Source organism: Lynx canadensis, chromosome A1 (assembly GCF_007474595.2).
Source record: "Lynx canadensis isolate LIC74 chromosome A1, mLynCan4.pri.v2, whole genome shotgun sequence".
Lineage (NCBI taxonomy): Eukaryota > Metazoa > Chordata > Mammalia > Carnivora > Felidae > Lynx > Lynx canadensis.
In genome coordinates this window covers 174427127-174443885 of record NC_044303.2, presented here as the reverse complement: position 1 = coordinate 174443885, position 16759 = coordinate 174427127, and the positions used below count along the sequence as shown (strand labels likewise).

General features: G+C 45.4%; 2 protein-coding genes across 3 annotated transcripts; one reads left to right on the top strand and one right to left on the bottom strand.

The window, feature by feature from the left end:
* Positions 1-907: 907 nt before the first annotated feature.
* On the bottom strand, positions 908-15362 carry NOP16 (NOP16 nucleolar protein). Of its 2 annotated transcripts, none has more exons than XM_030327196.1 (6): positions 15009-15362; positions 14812-14920; positions 11776-11845; positions 9878-9984; positions 9171-9310; positions 908-936 (listed from the first exon to the last, which is right to left on the bottom strand). In XM_030327196.1, the coding sequence occupies exons 1-6, from the start codon at positions 15113-15115 to the stop codon at positions 921-923; spliced, it is 549 nt and encodes a 182-aa protein (XP_030183056.1). In that variant the 5' UTR covers positions 15116-15362; the 3' UTR covers positions 908-920. The 2 variants fall into 2 exon arrangements, with proteins under 2 accessions (XP_030183056.1, XP_030183051.1); XM_030327191.1 differs by lacking the exon at positions 908-936 and adding an exon at positions 3667-7556.
* Positions 15357-16313, top strand: HIGD2A (HIG1 hypoxia inducible domain family member 2A). Its single transcript, XM_030327208.1, has 2 exons — positions 15357-15553; positions 15911-16313. The coding sequence occupies exons 1-2, from the start codon at positions 15400-15402 to the stop codon at positions 16075-16077; spliced, it is 321 nt and encodes a 106-aa protein (XP_030183068.1). The 5' UTR covers positions 15357-15399; the 3' UTR covers positions 16078-16313.
* Positions 16314-16759: the final 446 nt, after the last annotated feature.

The window sequence follows — 16759 nt, the reverse complement described above, 5'->3', positions numbered from 1 at the left end:
GGTATCCAAGCCTGGTTGACATTCCTTGGGAGTTCTAGCTGATGGGCTGGAGCCAGGGTGTGGAAACAGGAGCAAAGGATGTCTAACTGCCTCCATTCCAGAGATCAGAATGGAGCATTCCCCTAGCACCTGCCTTGGGCTGGGCTCTGGATTCCCAGGTAAGGTGTCCACACTCCAGCCCAGTCTGGAGGCAGAAGTCAAGCAGATTAAAAGGCATTTATGACTGATCTTTATTGCTACAGAAAGTCTGGGGCGTAGGGACAATAGGACACTTACACAGCCTGGGGGTGGGGCACAGTGGTAGGAAAGGCTTCCTAAAATTGGCACCTGAATTGGGTAAAGAAACAAGGGGACAGCCATCAAAGGTCTGAATATGGAATGCTGTGGAGGGCATTATGAAGCCAAACAACAAAAGTCGTCATGAGCTCTGCTGCAGACTAGATTCCAAAGGCTGTGTGAACACTGCTTACAAATGGCCAGTCACTGCTGGGATCTAAACTGGCTGGGTCCTCTAGGAGGGGTTTCTGGGAACCTCTTCAGTTTCCAGGCTGCCTTCAAATGGAAGGATAGCAAGTGAAAGCCCAGGCTTAGCTGTCGGACAGAATTGACTTCAAACTTCACACCACTCAAGCCTGTTTCCTTACCTGTAAAAGGATAAAGCCACACACCGTACAGGGTTTTACATGAAGTGATTTATATAAAAATACCAAGTCCTTTTTAAGAGCAGTAAGAACCAGATTTTAGGGGCACTTCTAGGAGAAACATTAGGAATAAGAGGGTTTTAAAATTATAATAGCTGAAGACAGGGGCACCTGGGTGGCTCAGTTCGTTGAGCATCTGACTTCGGCTCAGGTCATGATCTTGTAGTTCGTGAGTTTGAGCCTCACATCAGGCTTGCTGCTTTCTGCGCATAGCCCGCTTCAGATCTTCTGTCCCCTGTTGAAGAACAAGAAGCCCGAGGCACCATGAGAATGTCCTGAAGGAAAGGGACGGAGCAGCAAGGAACTGAAAGCCACTGGGACTGCACGTTCTCTCCAGAAGGACATCATACCGGCACCAGGCCAGGGAGAAGAATGTTTTATCTGGCGCCAGACGTACTCATGACCCAGTATGGAATACACTGCAGGTGCACGGCCTGTCAAGATGCCAAATACTATGTTGTACGTGCTTGCTGTCATCACACAAATTGCAAAAATAAGAGGCTTGAGCCAGGGGACTGGTCCTTCGGGCTCCTGGAGAGTCTTAGCCCCCTGCTTCATAATTCTCTCGTCACTGCACCTTTAGGCCCCGTCTCTCTACAGCTGGCGCCCAAACAGGGACCTGAGGGAGGAAGTGTGCAGCACTGCTGAAGAAGTGCCAAGGGAACCAAAGGGAAATTTGGAGCCAGGAAGCTCATCCTTTGGGATTTCTGCAGGTAAGTATGGGGAATGCCACCTCATCTAGTTAGGACTCATATATTCAGCTCTTGCAGACTTTATTAAAGAGCTCAGTGGTAAAAGTGAAACGTTCCACATTTGAAGATTTGTCTTATTTAGTAAAGAAACATTGTTATTGGTTTACGCTCTCTGGCAAAAAAATGCTTTGAACCAGAAACAATGGAATTTGGCTTTACATGCTTTGCCCCTCATTCATCAACAAGGGGAAGCCATGCCTTTCTCCATATGGTCTTTGTGTAATTTAACTTCCCTGACTTTACAATCCTTGCAGTCAGAATTGGGAGGAGGGGGCACTGGTCCTCACAACCTTTCACTGGCTGAATGTGATCATGAGCTTGTAGATAACGAGGAACCCGAGCCCCAACCTCCACCACTGGAGGAATGGAAACCTACGTAATCATGGGTTAATGGCCCAGAGATAGTGGCAGCTCCAGCCTCTGCACCCCTGCATCCCGCAATACCCCATGGTCCTGAGCCAGTCAATCCTTTTAAGGAAACTAACTGTTCCACTTATTCAAAAAACCCATTTTTTGATACATCCGCTCAGAGCATCACAGTTCCTGTTTCCCCCATGATGCAGATGCTTCAACAAGCTAAGCCTGGGGGGGAGGGGGCAACCGAATTAATGGCTAGTATGCCTGCAATTTATCCTGTCAACATTAGCCAAATTCCTCCTAATCAGCAATATCCTCAGGGAGGGCAACAATTTGATCATGTTCCTTTAAGTTTTAAGGTAATTAAGGATTTGAAACAGGCTTGTATGCAGTATGTGTTAATTCCCCTTGTATGTTGGGATTGGTGTCTGGTTTAGCAAATTCAGAGCGACTCATTCCGTGGGACTGGGAGGTCCTAGGTCGCACTGTCCTAAGTGCTTCTAAATTTTTGCAATTTAGAACTTGGTGGGATAAAGACACAGATACAGGCCTGGTGTGATGCCGCCGTGAATCATCCTGTGCCCATTACCATAGAACAACTTACCGGGCTGGACAAGGGTTTGGCCTACAGGTTCGGCTTCAGTACAATGATCATGCAGTGTCACAGGTCAGATTGTGCTGCCTTAATGTCTGGGAGAAAAGAGCTACCCCAGGACGGGCTACACCCTCTTGTGTTCAAGTTAAAGAGTTCTAATGAGCCCTATGTAGATTTCGTGGCTCGACTAAAGGTTGTTATTACAAAAACTGTTTCTCAGGCAGGTTTACGTGATCTCCTCTTACAGCTGCTGGCTTTTGATAATGCTAGTAAGGAATGCCAACAAGCTTTATGCCCAGTGAAGGCTCAAGGAGGTGTTAATTTAACCGATTATTTAAAGGCCTGTCAAGGGGCGCCTGGGTGGCGCAGTCGGTTAAGCGTCCGACTTCAGCCAGGTCACGATCTCGCGGTCCGGGAGTTCGAGCCCCGCGTCGGGCTCTGGGCTGATGGCTCAGAGCCTGGAGCCTGTTTCCGATTCTGTGTCTCCCTCTCTCTCTGCCCCTCCCCCGTTCATGCTCTGTCTCTCTCTGTCCCCCCAAAAATAAATAAACGTTGATAAAGGCCTGTCAAGATATTGGCCCAGAGATCTATAAAATGGGGTTACTGGCAGTGGCTATTCAAGGCACTGGAACTTACAAACAGTCCAAGTGTTTTCGCTGTGGCAAATTGGGACATTATACGAGGGATTGTCATAAAAAAAATAAATAAATAAAAGGGATTGTCGACAGCTGAGTCGTAACAATTCCCGTGATCCACCTTGGCCACCAAAACGAAATACTAATGCTCCCCCCAACCAAGCAATAAAGGCTATTACTATGCACATCGATGTAGATCTAAATTCCTTAAGAATGGAGCTCCCCTGCCACCTCAGTCGGTCAGGGAAACGGGATAACAGGCCCTCCCCAGGGCCCGAATGTAAACAACATGGGGAATCAGATTCCATGTTGTTATCCTGTGAGCAGCGGCACTCATCAAGCAAATCTGTCCATGACCTCCTCCACGCCACACGAGGGGGCGCTGCATTAGATATTCCTGCTCCAGATTCTCTGGATCTCAAGACTTCCATGGGAATTTATATGCTTAAAATGGGATTTATGGGAAACCTGGGTGGCGCAGTCGGTTAAGCGTCCGACTTCAGCCAGGTCACGATCTCGCAGTCCGTGAGTTTGAGCCCCGCGTCAGGCTCTGGGCTGATGGCTCGGAGCCTGGAGCCTGTTTCCGATTCTGTGTCTCCCTCTCTCTCTGCCCCTCCCCCGTTCATGCTCTGTCTCTCTCTGTCCCAAAAAAATAAATAAAAACGTTGAAAAAAAAATGGGATTTATGACCCTTTTCCTTCAGGGTCCGTTAGCCTTACTGGCTGAAGTAGTCTTATGTCCAAGGGAGTTCATGTCCACTTAGGAATTATAGATGCTGATTTTAAGGATGAAATTTTAGTAATGATTAGTACTTCTGTTCTTTATTGTGTCTTGGCAGGAGATCACATTGCTCAACTATTGTTGTTGCCTTACATTGCTTTGAATTCCAAGCCGATAGAACGACAGGGAGGGTTTCGATCTACCGGCAAACGGGGTACTTCGGCAAACATTTCTAAAGGACACAAGGCCTGAGCTGACCTTACAAATGAACAGAAAATAGTTTAGTGGCCTGGTAGATTCAGGAGCTGATGTCACCATCATTGCTTCTAAGTTCTGGCCTGAGAATTGGCCACTTTGACTTGTATCCGCAGTCTTCACGGGTGTAGGAAAAGCTACTGACTGATATCCAACAGAGCATTGAAATTTTTCTGTGTAAAGGGCCTGAAGGCCAGGCTGCTACTATCCAGCCTTATATTACTGATAGAGCCATTAATCTGTGGGGAAGAGACCTATTAAGTCAATGAAGAGCATATGTTAATATTCCTTATGTTTCTCCTGCTGCAACCAATATTATGTCCAAAAATGAGTTAAAATCCATTAGAAGGGCTTGGACGACAAGAAAATGGGTGTACGGAGCCAATTACTGCCAAAATGCAGCCTCCTTATATGGGACGGGGATATCCTGCACAGAATTCAAATTTAGTGTAAGGGCCACTATTTCTAAACAACGTTATGCCTTGCCATTAAAATGGTTAACAACTGTCCCAGTGTGGGTGGATCAGTGGCCCCTTCCGAAAGAGAAATTAGAGGCTTTAGAGCAATTAGTGCAAGAACAATTGGATGCAGGTCATATAGATATGTCCACCAGTCTATGGAATTCTCCTGTGTTTGTGATAAAGAAAAAATCTGGGAAATGGAGAATGTTGACTGACTTAAGGAAGGTAAACGAGTATGGGACCTTTGCAACTGGGTTCCCATCCCCTACTATGATTAGTCAGAACTGGTCATTAATTATAGATTTGAAAAATTGTTTTTTCACAATTCTACTACAGCCAAATGATAGAGAAAAATTTGCTTTTTCTGTACCTTCATACAATCATATGGCTCTTATGCAATGCTATCAATGGAAAGTGCTTCCAAAAGGTATGCTTAATAGCCCTACTATGTGTCAGCATTTTGTTAATCAGTTGCTTTCACAATTGCGTATTCAGTTCCCACAAGCATTGATTAACCATTACATGAATGATATTCGAACGCCTACACAAGTAGAAGATCTTTATCTTTATTATTAGGCCCAAATACAGCCTAATAATAGGAGAGGAAAAGGTGCAAAACCAAGATCCCTTCCTTTATCTTGGTGTAAAAATTCACAAGGTAACCATCATTCCCCAAAAAGTACAGATTCACCGAGATCATTTGAAAACTTTAAATGATTTCCAGAAGTTACTAGGTGATATAAATTGGTTGTGACCTGGGGAATCCGACTTATACCTTATCTTTTCCAAACATTAGCCGTGATCCCAACCTTAACAGCCCTACCCAAAAAGCTGAATTAGCAGCCGTTATAGAATTGTTGCATCTTGTACCTGCTTCCCTCAATGTTGTGACAGATTCACTATATGTATGGTTCATAGTCCTAAATATTGAAACTGTACATATTGTTTCACAAAATGAATTACATTATCTGTTTTTGCATTTACAAGAATTAATACAGATGGCATAGGCAACATCCTTTATATATCACTCATACTTGCAGTCATTCTAACCTTCCTGGCCCATTAGCCTTAGGAAATTCCACTGCTGATGACTTATTACAAGGCACTTTACAGATGACACAACAGGAGCATATGCTTCACCATACTAATGCTCGAGGACTCGCCCACAGACACACTATAACACATGCTGAGTCAAAAGACATCGTTAGTGCCTGTCCTTCTTGCAAGCCCCTCACTGTGGCTCCATATACTTCTCGAGTGAATCCTCATAGACTATGGGCAAATGAACTTTGGCAATCTGATGTTACCCATATTCCTGCTTTTGGTAAGCTCTCTTATGTACATGTTACTGCGGATACCTTCTCCGGATATATCTGGGCCACAGCACGTACAGGAAAAAAGGCTATACGTTAAAAGTGATAATGGCCCTGCATACATATCTCATAAGGTAGCCCGCTGCTTTGCAGCACAACAAATTACTCATCTTACTGGCATTCCCTGTAACCCTCAAGATCAAGGGATCATAGAACACACTCATCGGGTACGTAAAAACATGTTAATTAAACAAAAAGGGGGAGAAGAAGGACTTAGACTATGCCACGGGAACAATTACATCGTGCCTTATATACTTTAAATTTCTTGGACATAGAAGTACCCCATACATGTCCTGCTGCTAAGGTACACTGGCACAAGCAAAAGGTCACCCCTGTTCATCAGCCGGTATATTGGAAAGATGAGAAGGGACACTGGGAAAAGGGAGAGGTTGTTGTGTGGGGCAAAGGGTATGCTTATGTCTCTATGGATCAAGGCTACCAGTGGTTACCCAGTAGCCGGTTGAAACCCAGGAATAAGCCAATCCAAGTGACCTTGGTTAGACATAATCCCACCAGTCAAAGAGTTTCACAGAATGTCCATCGGGAAACTGATAATTTGTGCCTAATGCGCCATGCCCTCTCCTCAGGCGCACTAGGACCACTCAGCCTCCTACCTGGGGACAAGTTAAGAGGTTGACACACGATGCTGAAAAATACTGATGCAGACTCGCAGCCCGCAAACTCCTGCTCACCTTTTCCTTGTGATGCTTGCGGTTATCACTACCACAGTAAACGCTGATAACTATACTTACTGGGCTTGTATCCCTCATCCACCTCTCAATCAGGGCATAAATTGGTATGACTCCCCCGTGCCGGTATATACAAATGACACGGAATGGACACCTGGGCCATTTGACAGCAGAGGACCACATAGGCCAAATGAAGAAGGTCCTGTTATGGATAATTACACTATAGGGATCGAGTGTCCTCCTTATGTTTTGGTTACGGGCAACACTGCCTCAAGAGTAAGCCTCAAGTATGACTATCTATTATTAAAAATGGGACCCAACACAAACATTTTCTTACTATCAGCCCATTCTCTGATTGACTCCAATCTTACAATTAATGACACTCCTCCAATGCTTCTATCTTATGCTACTCGCACATTGTCAGAATGACAGATGCGTGACTTGGGACGTATATAGAAGGGAAATAGGGTGAGTTCTTTTAAATGCTTCCTATGGAAGCGTCATTCATTAAAGCCCTATGGGCTCAGCTTGCCTTAAAAATTCGTTACAAAACCTACGATGGTGTGTTCATAATCAAACTATCAGCACCACTGCTAATGGCTCAATCATTTGGCATGGTGGGGGAATTTCCACACCCAGTCATTTACAATGACTGTTACAGAAGCATATAGGGAAATTAACTCCTGTCCGTCACCCTTTACATACCTGGAAGGGCACATATTATAAAAACAGCTCCAGCAATATTTCTACTTTATCCTTCACAGTCAATAGTACCCAGTACATACAGGCTTGTGTCTGTTTGCCATACATACTACTGAAAGGACGGATAGTTTGGAATGATTCTGAGACCCTTATAACTTGTGTTAACTGCTCATTACACACCTGTCTTAACAATTCTATACCCTTTAATATGTCACCCAAAAGCCTGTATTTACTTAGAGCGTGCACTGGCCTGTGGCTGCTGATTCACATGTCTCAACCATGGCAGTATTCTCCAGAAATGTGTCTGATGGACCATCTGCAAGCAGAAATATGTGAGACTTTCAAAACAAATCTGGACATGTTATCCAGTTCTAAGATCTTAGAAAGTATATCAGAGGGATTGGGGAAATTAAACCCTAAAGAGCGTATTAGTATTTTTAATTTCTCTACTGCTATTCTGTTTGTATTAATATGCAGCGTATTTATCCTTGCATGTGCAGTCTGGTACCGGGGACAACGAGCCTGTCAATGTACCGACGGACACCTCAGGTTATACAATGTCCTCCTACAGTCCGTTGTATACAAACAAAAAGGGGGAGATGTTGGAGAACAAGAAGCTGGAGGCACCGTGAGAATGTCCTGAAGGAAAGGGACGGAGCAGCAGGAACTGAAAGCCGCCGGGACTGCACGTCCTCTCCAGAAGGGACATCATACCGGCACCAGGCCAGGGAGAAGAATGTTTTGTCTGGCGCCAGACGTACTCATGACCCAGTATGGAATACACTGCAGGTGCACGGCCTGTCAAGATGCCAAATACTATGTTGTACGTGCTTGCTGTCATCAGACAAATTGCAAAAATAAAAGAGGCTTGAGCCAGGGGACTGGTGCTTCGGGCTCCTGGAGAGTCTTAGCCCCCTGCTTCGTAATTCTCTCATCGCTGCACCTCTAGGCCCCGTCTCTCTACAGTGCCCCCTCCCTCTGTCCCTCCCCCACTTGCACTCTCTCAAAAATAAATAAAACATTAAAAAAATTATAACAGCTCAAGATAAAGTACCAAGACCAGAAAATGCCCAGTGCCCACCCCACAACATGCCTGTGATCCTGTTCTGAGTCATCACCTCATATGACCAAATTAGGCCTGCCCCAGAGACTGGCCACACAGTGTGTAGCCCAGTGCTTGGCACACAGTAGAGTGGTATTCAGCAGTCCCCCAGTCTCAGAAAGCAGATTTGGGGGCCCTGGGTTCCTTTCAGGGCAAGCAATCTGAAGATGCAGTGAAGACCAGTCACAAGGAGGCAGCAGTGCAGCTACCTGCCCTCTGGCCATCAAACCACAGGGTAGGGCCATGGACAACCAGTCTGCCAACCTCCAGCCTCGGAGTGGGGCTAGTGTTGGCAAGACAGACCCCTTCTGAGCAGTCCAGGGTTGCTGGCAGGCTTCTGTGGAAGGGTTAATGCTGTGCAGAAAACCAAGGCAGAGCAATGGAACTGAACAAGTGAGAAGAGGAGGAAGGCCACACCTAAGAGGGCGTGGCAATGTGGCACACAAAGGGCTGGACGGCCTCTGCCCTGGTTGAGTTGGTTTTCACAGGGGCAGTCCCAGGGCTTGGCTGGGAGGGGAAACACATAACCGTCAGAGAAATAAAATAGCCTTATTTTATTATGTACATATTATATGTAAACAAACCACCCACTCTGAAAACATTAGGTTCTGGCTTTTCCCGGGGCCCTAAGAAACCTCATGGAGACTGTTCCTTCCCCAGAGAGGGGAGCGTGTATGTGCGTGTGTGTGTGTGCGTGTGTGACCTTTTGATTCCATGGGGTTTGGCCAGCCTCATCTAGCCACATGCCCCTTCTTGCCTTAAACCCTGGCTTCCAGTTTCTTTGGTCCAGGAGGAGGCCTCAGCCTGGGGCAGGCATAAGCCACTCACTCAACTTCCATCTTATTCTTCTGCAAAGAATCAATGAAGGCTTGCCACTCCACTGGGTAAAAACGCTTATAGACGTTGATCTTATTCCGAATCTGTTTCGGGGTATCTTGATAGTAATTCTTCTCATCCCGGGCCATAGCCTAAGAAAGGAGAAGGGCCACTTGAGGAGGGCTGGACAGGCACAGTTCAACCCCTAGTTCTGCCTGAGTTGGGCAAGCCACCTCATATCCCCGAGGATCAGGTTCCTCACCTCAAAAACCATGGTATATGTGGGGAAATGGGTGCAAATGCCCTCGGGGACCAGGCAGGAGCTAGGGCCAGAGGAATAGCTAATGCTCCATCCACAGCCATTGATCCCACTTGGGCACCAGAGTCCAGTGCAGCCAGATTTTTCAATTTTTAAGAGAAGTCAAAAACGTGAATTTTTATTTGAAACCTCCCATAATTAAAATAGCAACTAGTTCAAGTTCTTTAAAAATACCATGCAAACAAAACAGCATATCTGTGAGTGGGATATGAATCACAGGCCAGTCAGTCTATCCCAGCTATAAGCATCTGTCAATGAGATCAATTTCCTAAAGTCTCTCTTTCCTTTCTTTGTTTCAACTCAGTCTCAGGCAAGAGTCAAGAAGATCAGACCCCAAATTGTCCAGGGTACCTTCCCAACAGACTCAAGTGGTTCTTCCCGTGGGACCCAAACCACTCACCTTATAGTCCTCGCCATGATTCTCCACCATGTAACGTACATAGTCAATGAGGTCTCGGGACAGCGTATTTCCTTTCTTTTCTGGGAGGCTGGCTTCTGCCTCCAGGTCTGGGGTGAGAGAAACCAAGAAACAGGAAAAGAGGTTTTGCCTCCTGTACTTTTTGGTTGCCCAGTCACTCTTTCACCTAATCCCAAACCATGGCCATCAGATGGCTTTGCCTCTTCATCCCCAATTCGGTACTCTTCAGCCCCTTGGATCTCAGGCTGTGCCTATGACACAACCGTCTATCAGTTTTACAACTACCTAAAAGGCAAGTCTTATCTCTTTGGGTCTAAGCTTGGTAAGAGACAGGAACCAAACTAATAATCTCTACTTAGTACCAGGTCGTGGGGACAGAAATGAAGATACATTGCCTACCAGAGGTTGGGACTCCCTTCCATCTCTAAAATTTCCTGAGAATTTCTTTTCTTTAAGTGTTACAACAATAATGTGAAATGGAAAGGTGTGAATGAGAACTAACGCCGCAGGAACCAGGGCCTGAGGCTGGGTCTCACTGGAACCTCACTGCTCTATGTAAGGTAAAAAGCCAAGCTGTGGAGGCAATTGTGGCTTCGCTTTTAAAACAGCTAAGCAGGGGGGCCTGGGTGGCTCATGTCGGTTAGGCATCCGACTTGGGCTCAAGTCATGGCCTCGTGGTTCATGAGTTCAAGCCTGGCATTGGGCTTGCTGCTGTCAGCACAGAACCCACTTCAGATCCTCTGTCCCCCATTCTCTCAGTCCCTCCCCTGCTGATTCCCTCTCCTTTCTTTCAAAATAAATTTAAAAACTTAAAAAAAAAATAAAATAAAATCGTTAGGCAAACACTCCCCATTTCTCAATTTAAAAAGTAGCTCACAGAAAGAAGGTGGTCAAATGTTATCCAAGGGTTAAATGCTAAATTGCTTATGCTCAAGAATATCTTTGACTTGGTTGCCAGGGGCAAGGTCAGGGTGGGGAGACAGGAACAAGGGGATTAGTTGTTTAATGGGTAGAGTTTCAGTTTTGAAGATGAAAAAGTTCTGGAGATCTGCTACATGACAACATAAACATACTTAACATTACTGAGCTATTTAATGAAAAATGATTAAGATAGTAAACTTTATGTAGTATGTTTTTTACCATAATTTAAAAAAATTTTTTAGAGAATGAGAAGTAAAACTTTTTAAGATTAACTCTGACTACAATAAGTACGCCTGGTTTTATTTATGCAATCCTGTGTACTAATTCTTATGAGAATCACTGATGAACTAATAATAGGAACTCAAGAATTCTCTATGTAATGTCTGGCCATTTAAAACCCTTTTACCTTAAAGGTGCCTCGTTAGCACAGTAGGTAGCGCGTCAGTCTCATAAAACCCTTTTACCTTCAGGAGAACTGTTAAAAATCTTGGACAGGTAAGAAGAAGGATGGGTGGAGAATTTCAGAGTATACCTGCTTCCCTGCAGATTTTACTCTGCTCTATTTTAATATTCAGCCTCTATAGCCTTAATATACATAAAATTGACTTGTCAATGAAAAGATTAAATGAGATGGTGGAATCTCTATAAAAATCTGTTTGTCCTTAAATTCATGACAAGCTGAACATGTACCTGAGACTTAATGGTTTCTTTTCTATTCTCTTAAGGCACCTGGCTACATCCTCCCTGAACATCTCTGACCTCACTTCACACACTGGAGTTTAGTAAGTAGACTGAAAATGTCCCAGTTAGGGACGCAGTATTAACTTTGTGAACCCTGGACCAGTTCCCTTCTTCCCTCTGAACCTCAGTTTCTCCAACTGTAAAATGAAGACATCTGAGGCTCTTTTTAGCCCTGACTGTGCAGGATAGTGACCTAGAGGAATGTGACCAGCACTCACCATTTAGCACATAGGGTTTTCGCACAAGCTCCTTAGGCCTTTCCTCTACATCAATGTCCATGGCCTTCACCTGAAGAGAACAGAAGTTGTGAGACCAGTATACAAAGGAAGGATCCCAGATGAGGGAAAATTCTAGAGGTTCCTGCCCTCCTCACACAACTGCACTACCCACAAAAATCCCTACACAAGTTCAGGCAGGAAGAAATGACAGAGAGAACCATTGCCCCAGAGGCTTTATGGTTCCCAAAAGGGATTCAAGCAAGCAATTAATCTTTCTGTGCCTATCTATAAAATCAGCATAATATCCTTTGCCTACCTCACCTCATCTGTGCTAATCAAGTGAAACAATGCATATGAAAGCTCTTCATAATTTACACTGAGGAGCAGATGACTTCTTTTTTTTTTTTTTTAGATGACTTCTTTTCTATGAAGACGAGCAACCTGACAGTGCTTAGCAATAGCCTCACATTTATTTGATCAAGAAACAGTAGTGCCATTTTACTCTGGCATGAAGGAATAAAAAGAAACCTGTCTAAAAGCAATGGGACAAAGAACCATAAAATACCTCGGAATAAACCTAACCAAAGACGTAAAAGACCTATATGCTGAAAACTAAAGAAAGCTTATGAAGGAAATTGAAGAAGACACAAAGAAATGGAAAAACATTCCATGCTCATGGATTGGAGGAATAAATATTGTTAAAATGTCAATACTACCCAAAGCAATCTACACATTCAATGCAATCCCAATCAAAATTGCACTGGCATTCTTCTCAAAGCTAGAACAAACAATCCTAAAATTTGTATGGAACCACAAAAGACCCCATACAGCCCAAGTAATATTGAAGAAAAACCAAAGCAGGAGGCATCATAATCCCAGACTTTAGCCTCTACTACAAAGCTGTAATCAAGACAGTATGGTATTGGCACAAAAACAGACACATAGACCAATGGAATAGAATAGAGAACCCAGAATTGGACCCACAAATGTATGGCCAACTAATGTTTGACAAAGCAGGAAAGAGCATCCAATGGAAAAAAGACAGTCTCTTTAGCAAATGGTGCTGGGAGAACTGGACAGCAACATGCAGAAGAATGAAACTAGACCACCTTCGTACACCATACACAAAAATAAACTCAAAATAGACCTAAATGTGAGACAGGAAAGCATCAAAACCCTGGAGGAGAAAGCAGGCCAACAACCTCTTTGACCTCCGCCGCAGCAATTTCTTACTCGACACATTTCCAAAGGCAAGGGAATTAAAAGCAAAAATGAACTATTGGGACCTCATAAGGATAAAGCGCTTCTGCACCGCAAAGGAAACAACCAACATAACTAAAAGACAACCGATGGAATGGGGAAAGATATTTGCAAATGACATCGGACAAAGGGCTAGTATCTATGAAGAACTTACCAAACTCAACACCCAAAAACCAAATAATCCAGTGAAGAAATGGGCAGAAGACATGAATAGACACTTTTCTAAAGAAGACATACAGATGGTCAACAGACACATGAAAAGATGCTCAACGTCACTCAGCATCAGGGAAATACAAATCAAAGCCACAGTGAGATACCACCTCACACCGGTCAGAGTGGCTAAAATGAACAAATCGGGAACTACAGACGCTGGCAAGGATGTGGGAAAACAGGAACCCTCTTGCACTGTTGGTGGGAATGCAAACTGGTGCAGCCGCTCTGGAAACAGTGTGGAGGTTCCTCAAAAAATTAAAAATAGAGCTAACCTATGACCCAGCATTAGCACTGCTAGGAATTTACCCAAGGGACACAGGAGTGCTGATGCATAGGGGCACATGTACCCCAATGTTTATAGCAGCACTTTCAACAATAGCCAAATTATGGAAAAAGCCTAAATGTTCATCAACTGATGAATGGATAAAGAAGATGTGGTTTATATATTCAATGGAATACTAGTTGGCAATGAGAAAGAATGAAATCGTGCCATTTGCAGCAACGTGGATGGAACTGGAAGGTATTATGCTGAGTGAAATAAATCAGTCAGAGAAGGACAGATATCTTATGTTTTCATGCATATGTGGATCTTGAGAAATTGAACAGAAGACCATGGGAGAAGGGAAGGGGAAAAAAAGTAGATACAAACAGAGGAAGGGAGACAAGCCACAAGAGACTATTAAATACAGAGAACAAACTAAGGGAATGGGGAGGTGGGGGATAGGGAAAATGGGTGATGGGCATTGAAGAGGGCACCTGTTGGGATGAGCAATGGGTGTTGTATTTGACCCAATTTGACAATTATATTCACACAAAATTTTTATATTCATAAAAAATTTAAATTCATAAAAATTTATATTCATAAAAAAATAAAAATAAAAGCAATGGGACAGATCCAATCAGCAAGCCCATTCATTAGGTTAACTATTGAGCACTAGTCACATCCTAAGAACCACTGGGGGTTTAATAGTGAACAAAACACAAAATTGTCTCCAAGGAGATTATGCTGGGGTAAAGAAAGAGGCACAGACAATAAACAAATATATAAAATATCAAGTGCTTACAAGTGCTATGAATTAAAGCAGGGAAGAAACTACTGGGTAAAAAAGTGTGCCATTTTTGAAAGGGTGGTCCAGAAAAAGACCTATTTGGGAGAAACTAATAAGGGAGCCTCAGACCAGGATGACTAGGGAAGGTGTAAGGAAGAGGAAGTAAAGATCCCCAAATCTGGGGGAGCCCTTACTAGGAAAGTTAAGGGCAGAAAAAGATAAATTCTGGAAAACACCACTGAGATGACGAGGGACCCAAACAGGTTAATTTCGGAGGGAAAAATGAATGGAGAAGAAAAGGGGGAAGCTCCAACCCTGGTCCAACGTGTGCTGAGGAGTCTGAGCGTAGCGGTAAAGAGACATTCATCCACAGTCAGTGCAGGCTGCCCGAGTTGGCTGTGGGAAGGTCGCAAACCCAGAAAAGCGTGAGCGTGGGAATAGGATGAAGTTCTGAAACCCAGCAAAGTACGGCGGGAAGCAGGGGTCAAGGGCCGAGACTCTGCCATGTGAGTACCTTTCTCTTACGAAGGGGCACAGCCTTGTTGGGGTCCATAGCCAATCCCATCTCGGCCAGGTTCTGCCGCACGGATTTAGCGTGGTCCCAGGCATGTCGGATGTGGGAGCTACGGGCAAAGAGAGAGATCACGGAACCGTCATCTCGCAGGCCGTCTCACCAGAGGTCCCCCGCCTCCTAAACCCCGGGCCCCTCACCACTCGATCCGCGGCGCTGCTTTCCGTCGAGCATTTCGGTTCAGACGCTTCCGGTTAACATTGTAACCGAACTTCTGTCTCCTGGTCTTCCCCTTGGCCTTGGGCATTGCAGTGACCACGGCACCGGCAACTACAACTGGGCTCCTCTCACTCGCAGCACCTCGTGCAGCAGACTATTTCCGGCATATGCACGCCAGGGTTGTGCAGGCTTTTTGGGAAACGTAGTTCTCCCCTTAGCGATATCGTGCAGTTTACCACGACTCCCAGAATGCAATGAGCGGTTGGCGCCTGCGTACAATGCTCAGCAAAGTCCTTTCCCCCGCCCTTTTCATGACCTCATCAGGAGGCGGGGTTTAGCGTCCCTAGTTTCTCCTACAGCTGTTGCGGGGACATGGCGGTTCCTGGCCCTGTGACTCCGGAGGCACCCTTTGAGCCATCACAGCCCCCGGTCATTGAGGGCTTTAGCCCCAGTGTCTACAGCACTCCAGAAAGCTTCAAGGAAAAATTCCTTCGCAAGACCCGCGAGAACCCGATGGTACCCATAGGTAAGCAGGTGTTGTAGGAACTGTAGACCGAGAGGATAGTGATGTCTGAGGGAATGAATTAGGGGAGGACCAGGAAAGCCAAGGGGGACCTGAGTGAGAGTGGACCAGAGTTGTGGCGAAGTGGCCGGGCGGTGAGGGGTGAATCTGATTGGAGCTGGGCGGGATTGGGGGGCGCTGAGGTGGGGCGAGCCCTATAACTAGGAGGACCCTACCTCGACCAAAGCCTCCCACTCGGCTCCACCCGCCTTCCCTCGGTCTCTCTTCTGAGCTCTCCACCCTCTGGTAGGGGATCCAAAGCGGGGAGAGGCCTACGGGGTCGAAACCTGCCACTCCGTACTTGCTTTGTCCCTTCCTCAGGCTGCCTGGGCACGGCGGCCGCCCTAACCTACGGCCTCTACTGCTTCCACCGGGGTCAGAGCCACCGCTCTCAGCTCATGATGCGCACCCGGATCGCTGCCCAGGGCTTCACGGTCGCAGCCATCTTGCTGGGTCTGGCTGCATCTGCTATGAGGTCTCGATCCTGAGCCTGAGACTTGGCCTTGAAAGTTCCGCAGAGATCATTCCCAGCCCCAGAAGCAACCACCTGTCCTGTCACCTGACTTATTCCCTCATCTTCCCTGACAAGTCGGAGGAAGTGGCCAATTGTGTGACCGACACATGTTTTTTCAGGAATCTCAGATTCGGTTCAGTTTGGGTGTTGCATACTTCTATTTGTGCCTCACTCTCTCCACCTCCTACTTAATAAATTGATCCACTTGTAGTTTGGTGAATTCATTCCCTCTAACCCTCCAAAGTTTTTGGTCTTTGGTTTTAGGACAAAATTGTCAAAGACTGCAGGGGCCCTTAGAAATCTTAATAGTTTAATCGTTCCTGAACTTTCCTGGTAACGATCACCTGAGGAACTTGCTAAAAGTAGAGATTCCTTAGAGTGATGTTATTTGAAAAAAACTGATCTTTCTGTCAATTTTCAAACTTACAACAGAAAACCTTCCTTCAGACTAGGCCAACAGCTGTGGCCCTGTCCAAGGCAGAGGGCTCTGCTCTCCACTTTACTCCTCACCCCACTCTCACCTGAGAGCACCTAGGGCTCCACTGATCTAACCATCCCGGCTTGATTCTTGATGCATCTTACAGAAAAGGAAACAGGCTCAGAGAAGTAGCCTGGTAAAGTGGTAAGAACATAGTCACAAAGCTTGTCACTGGTTT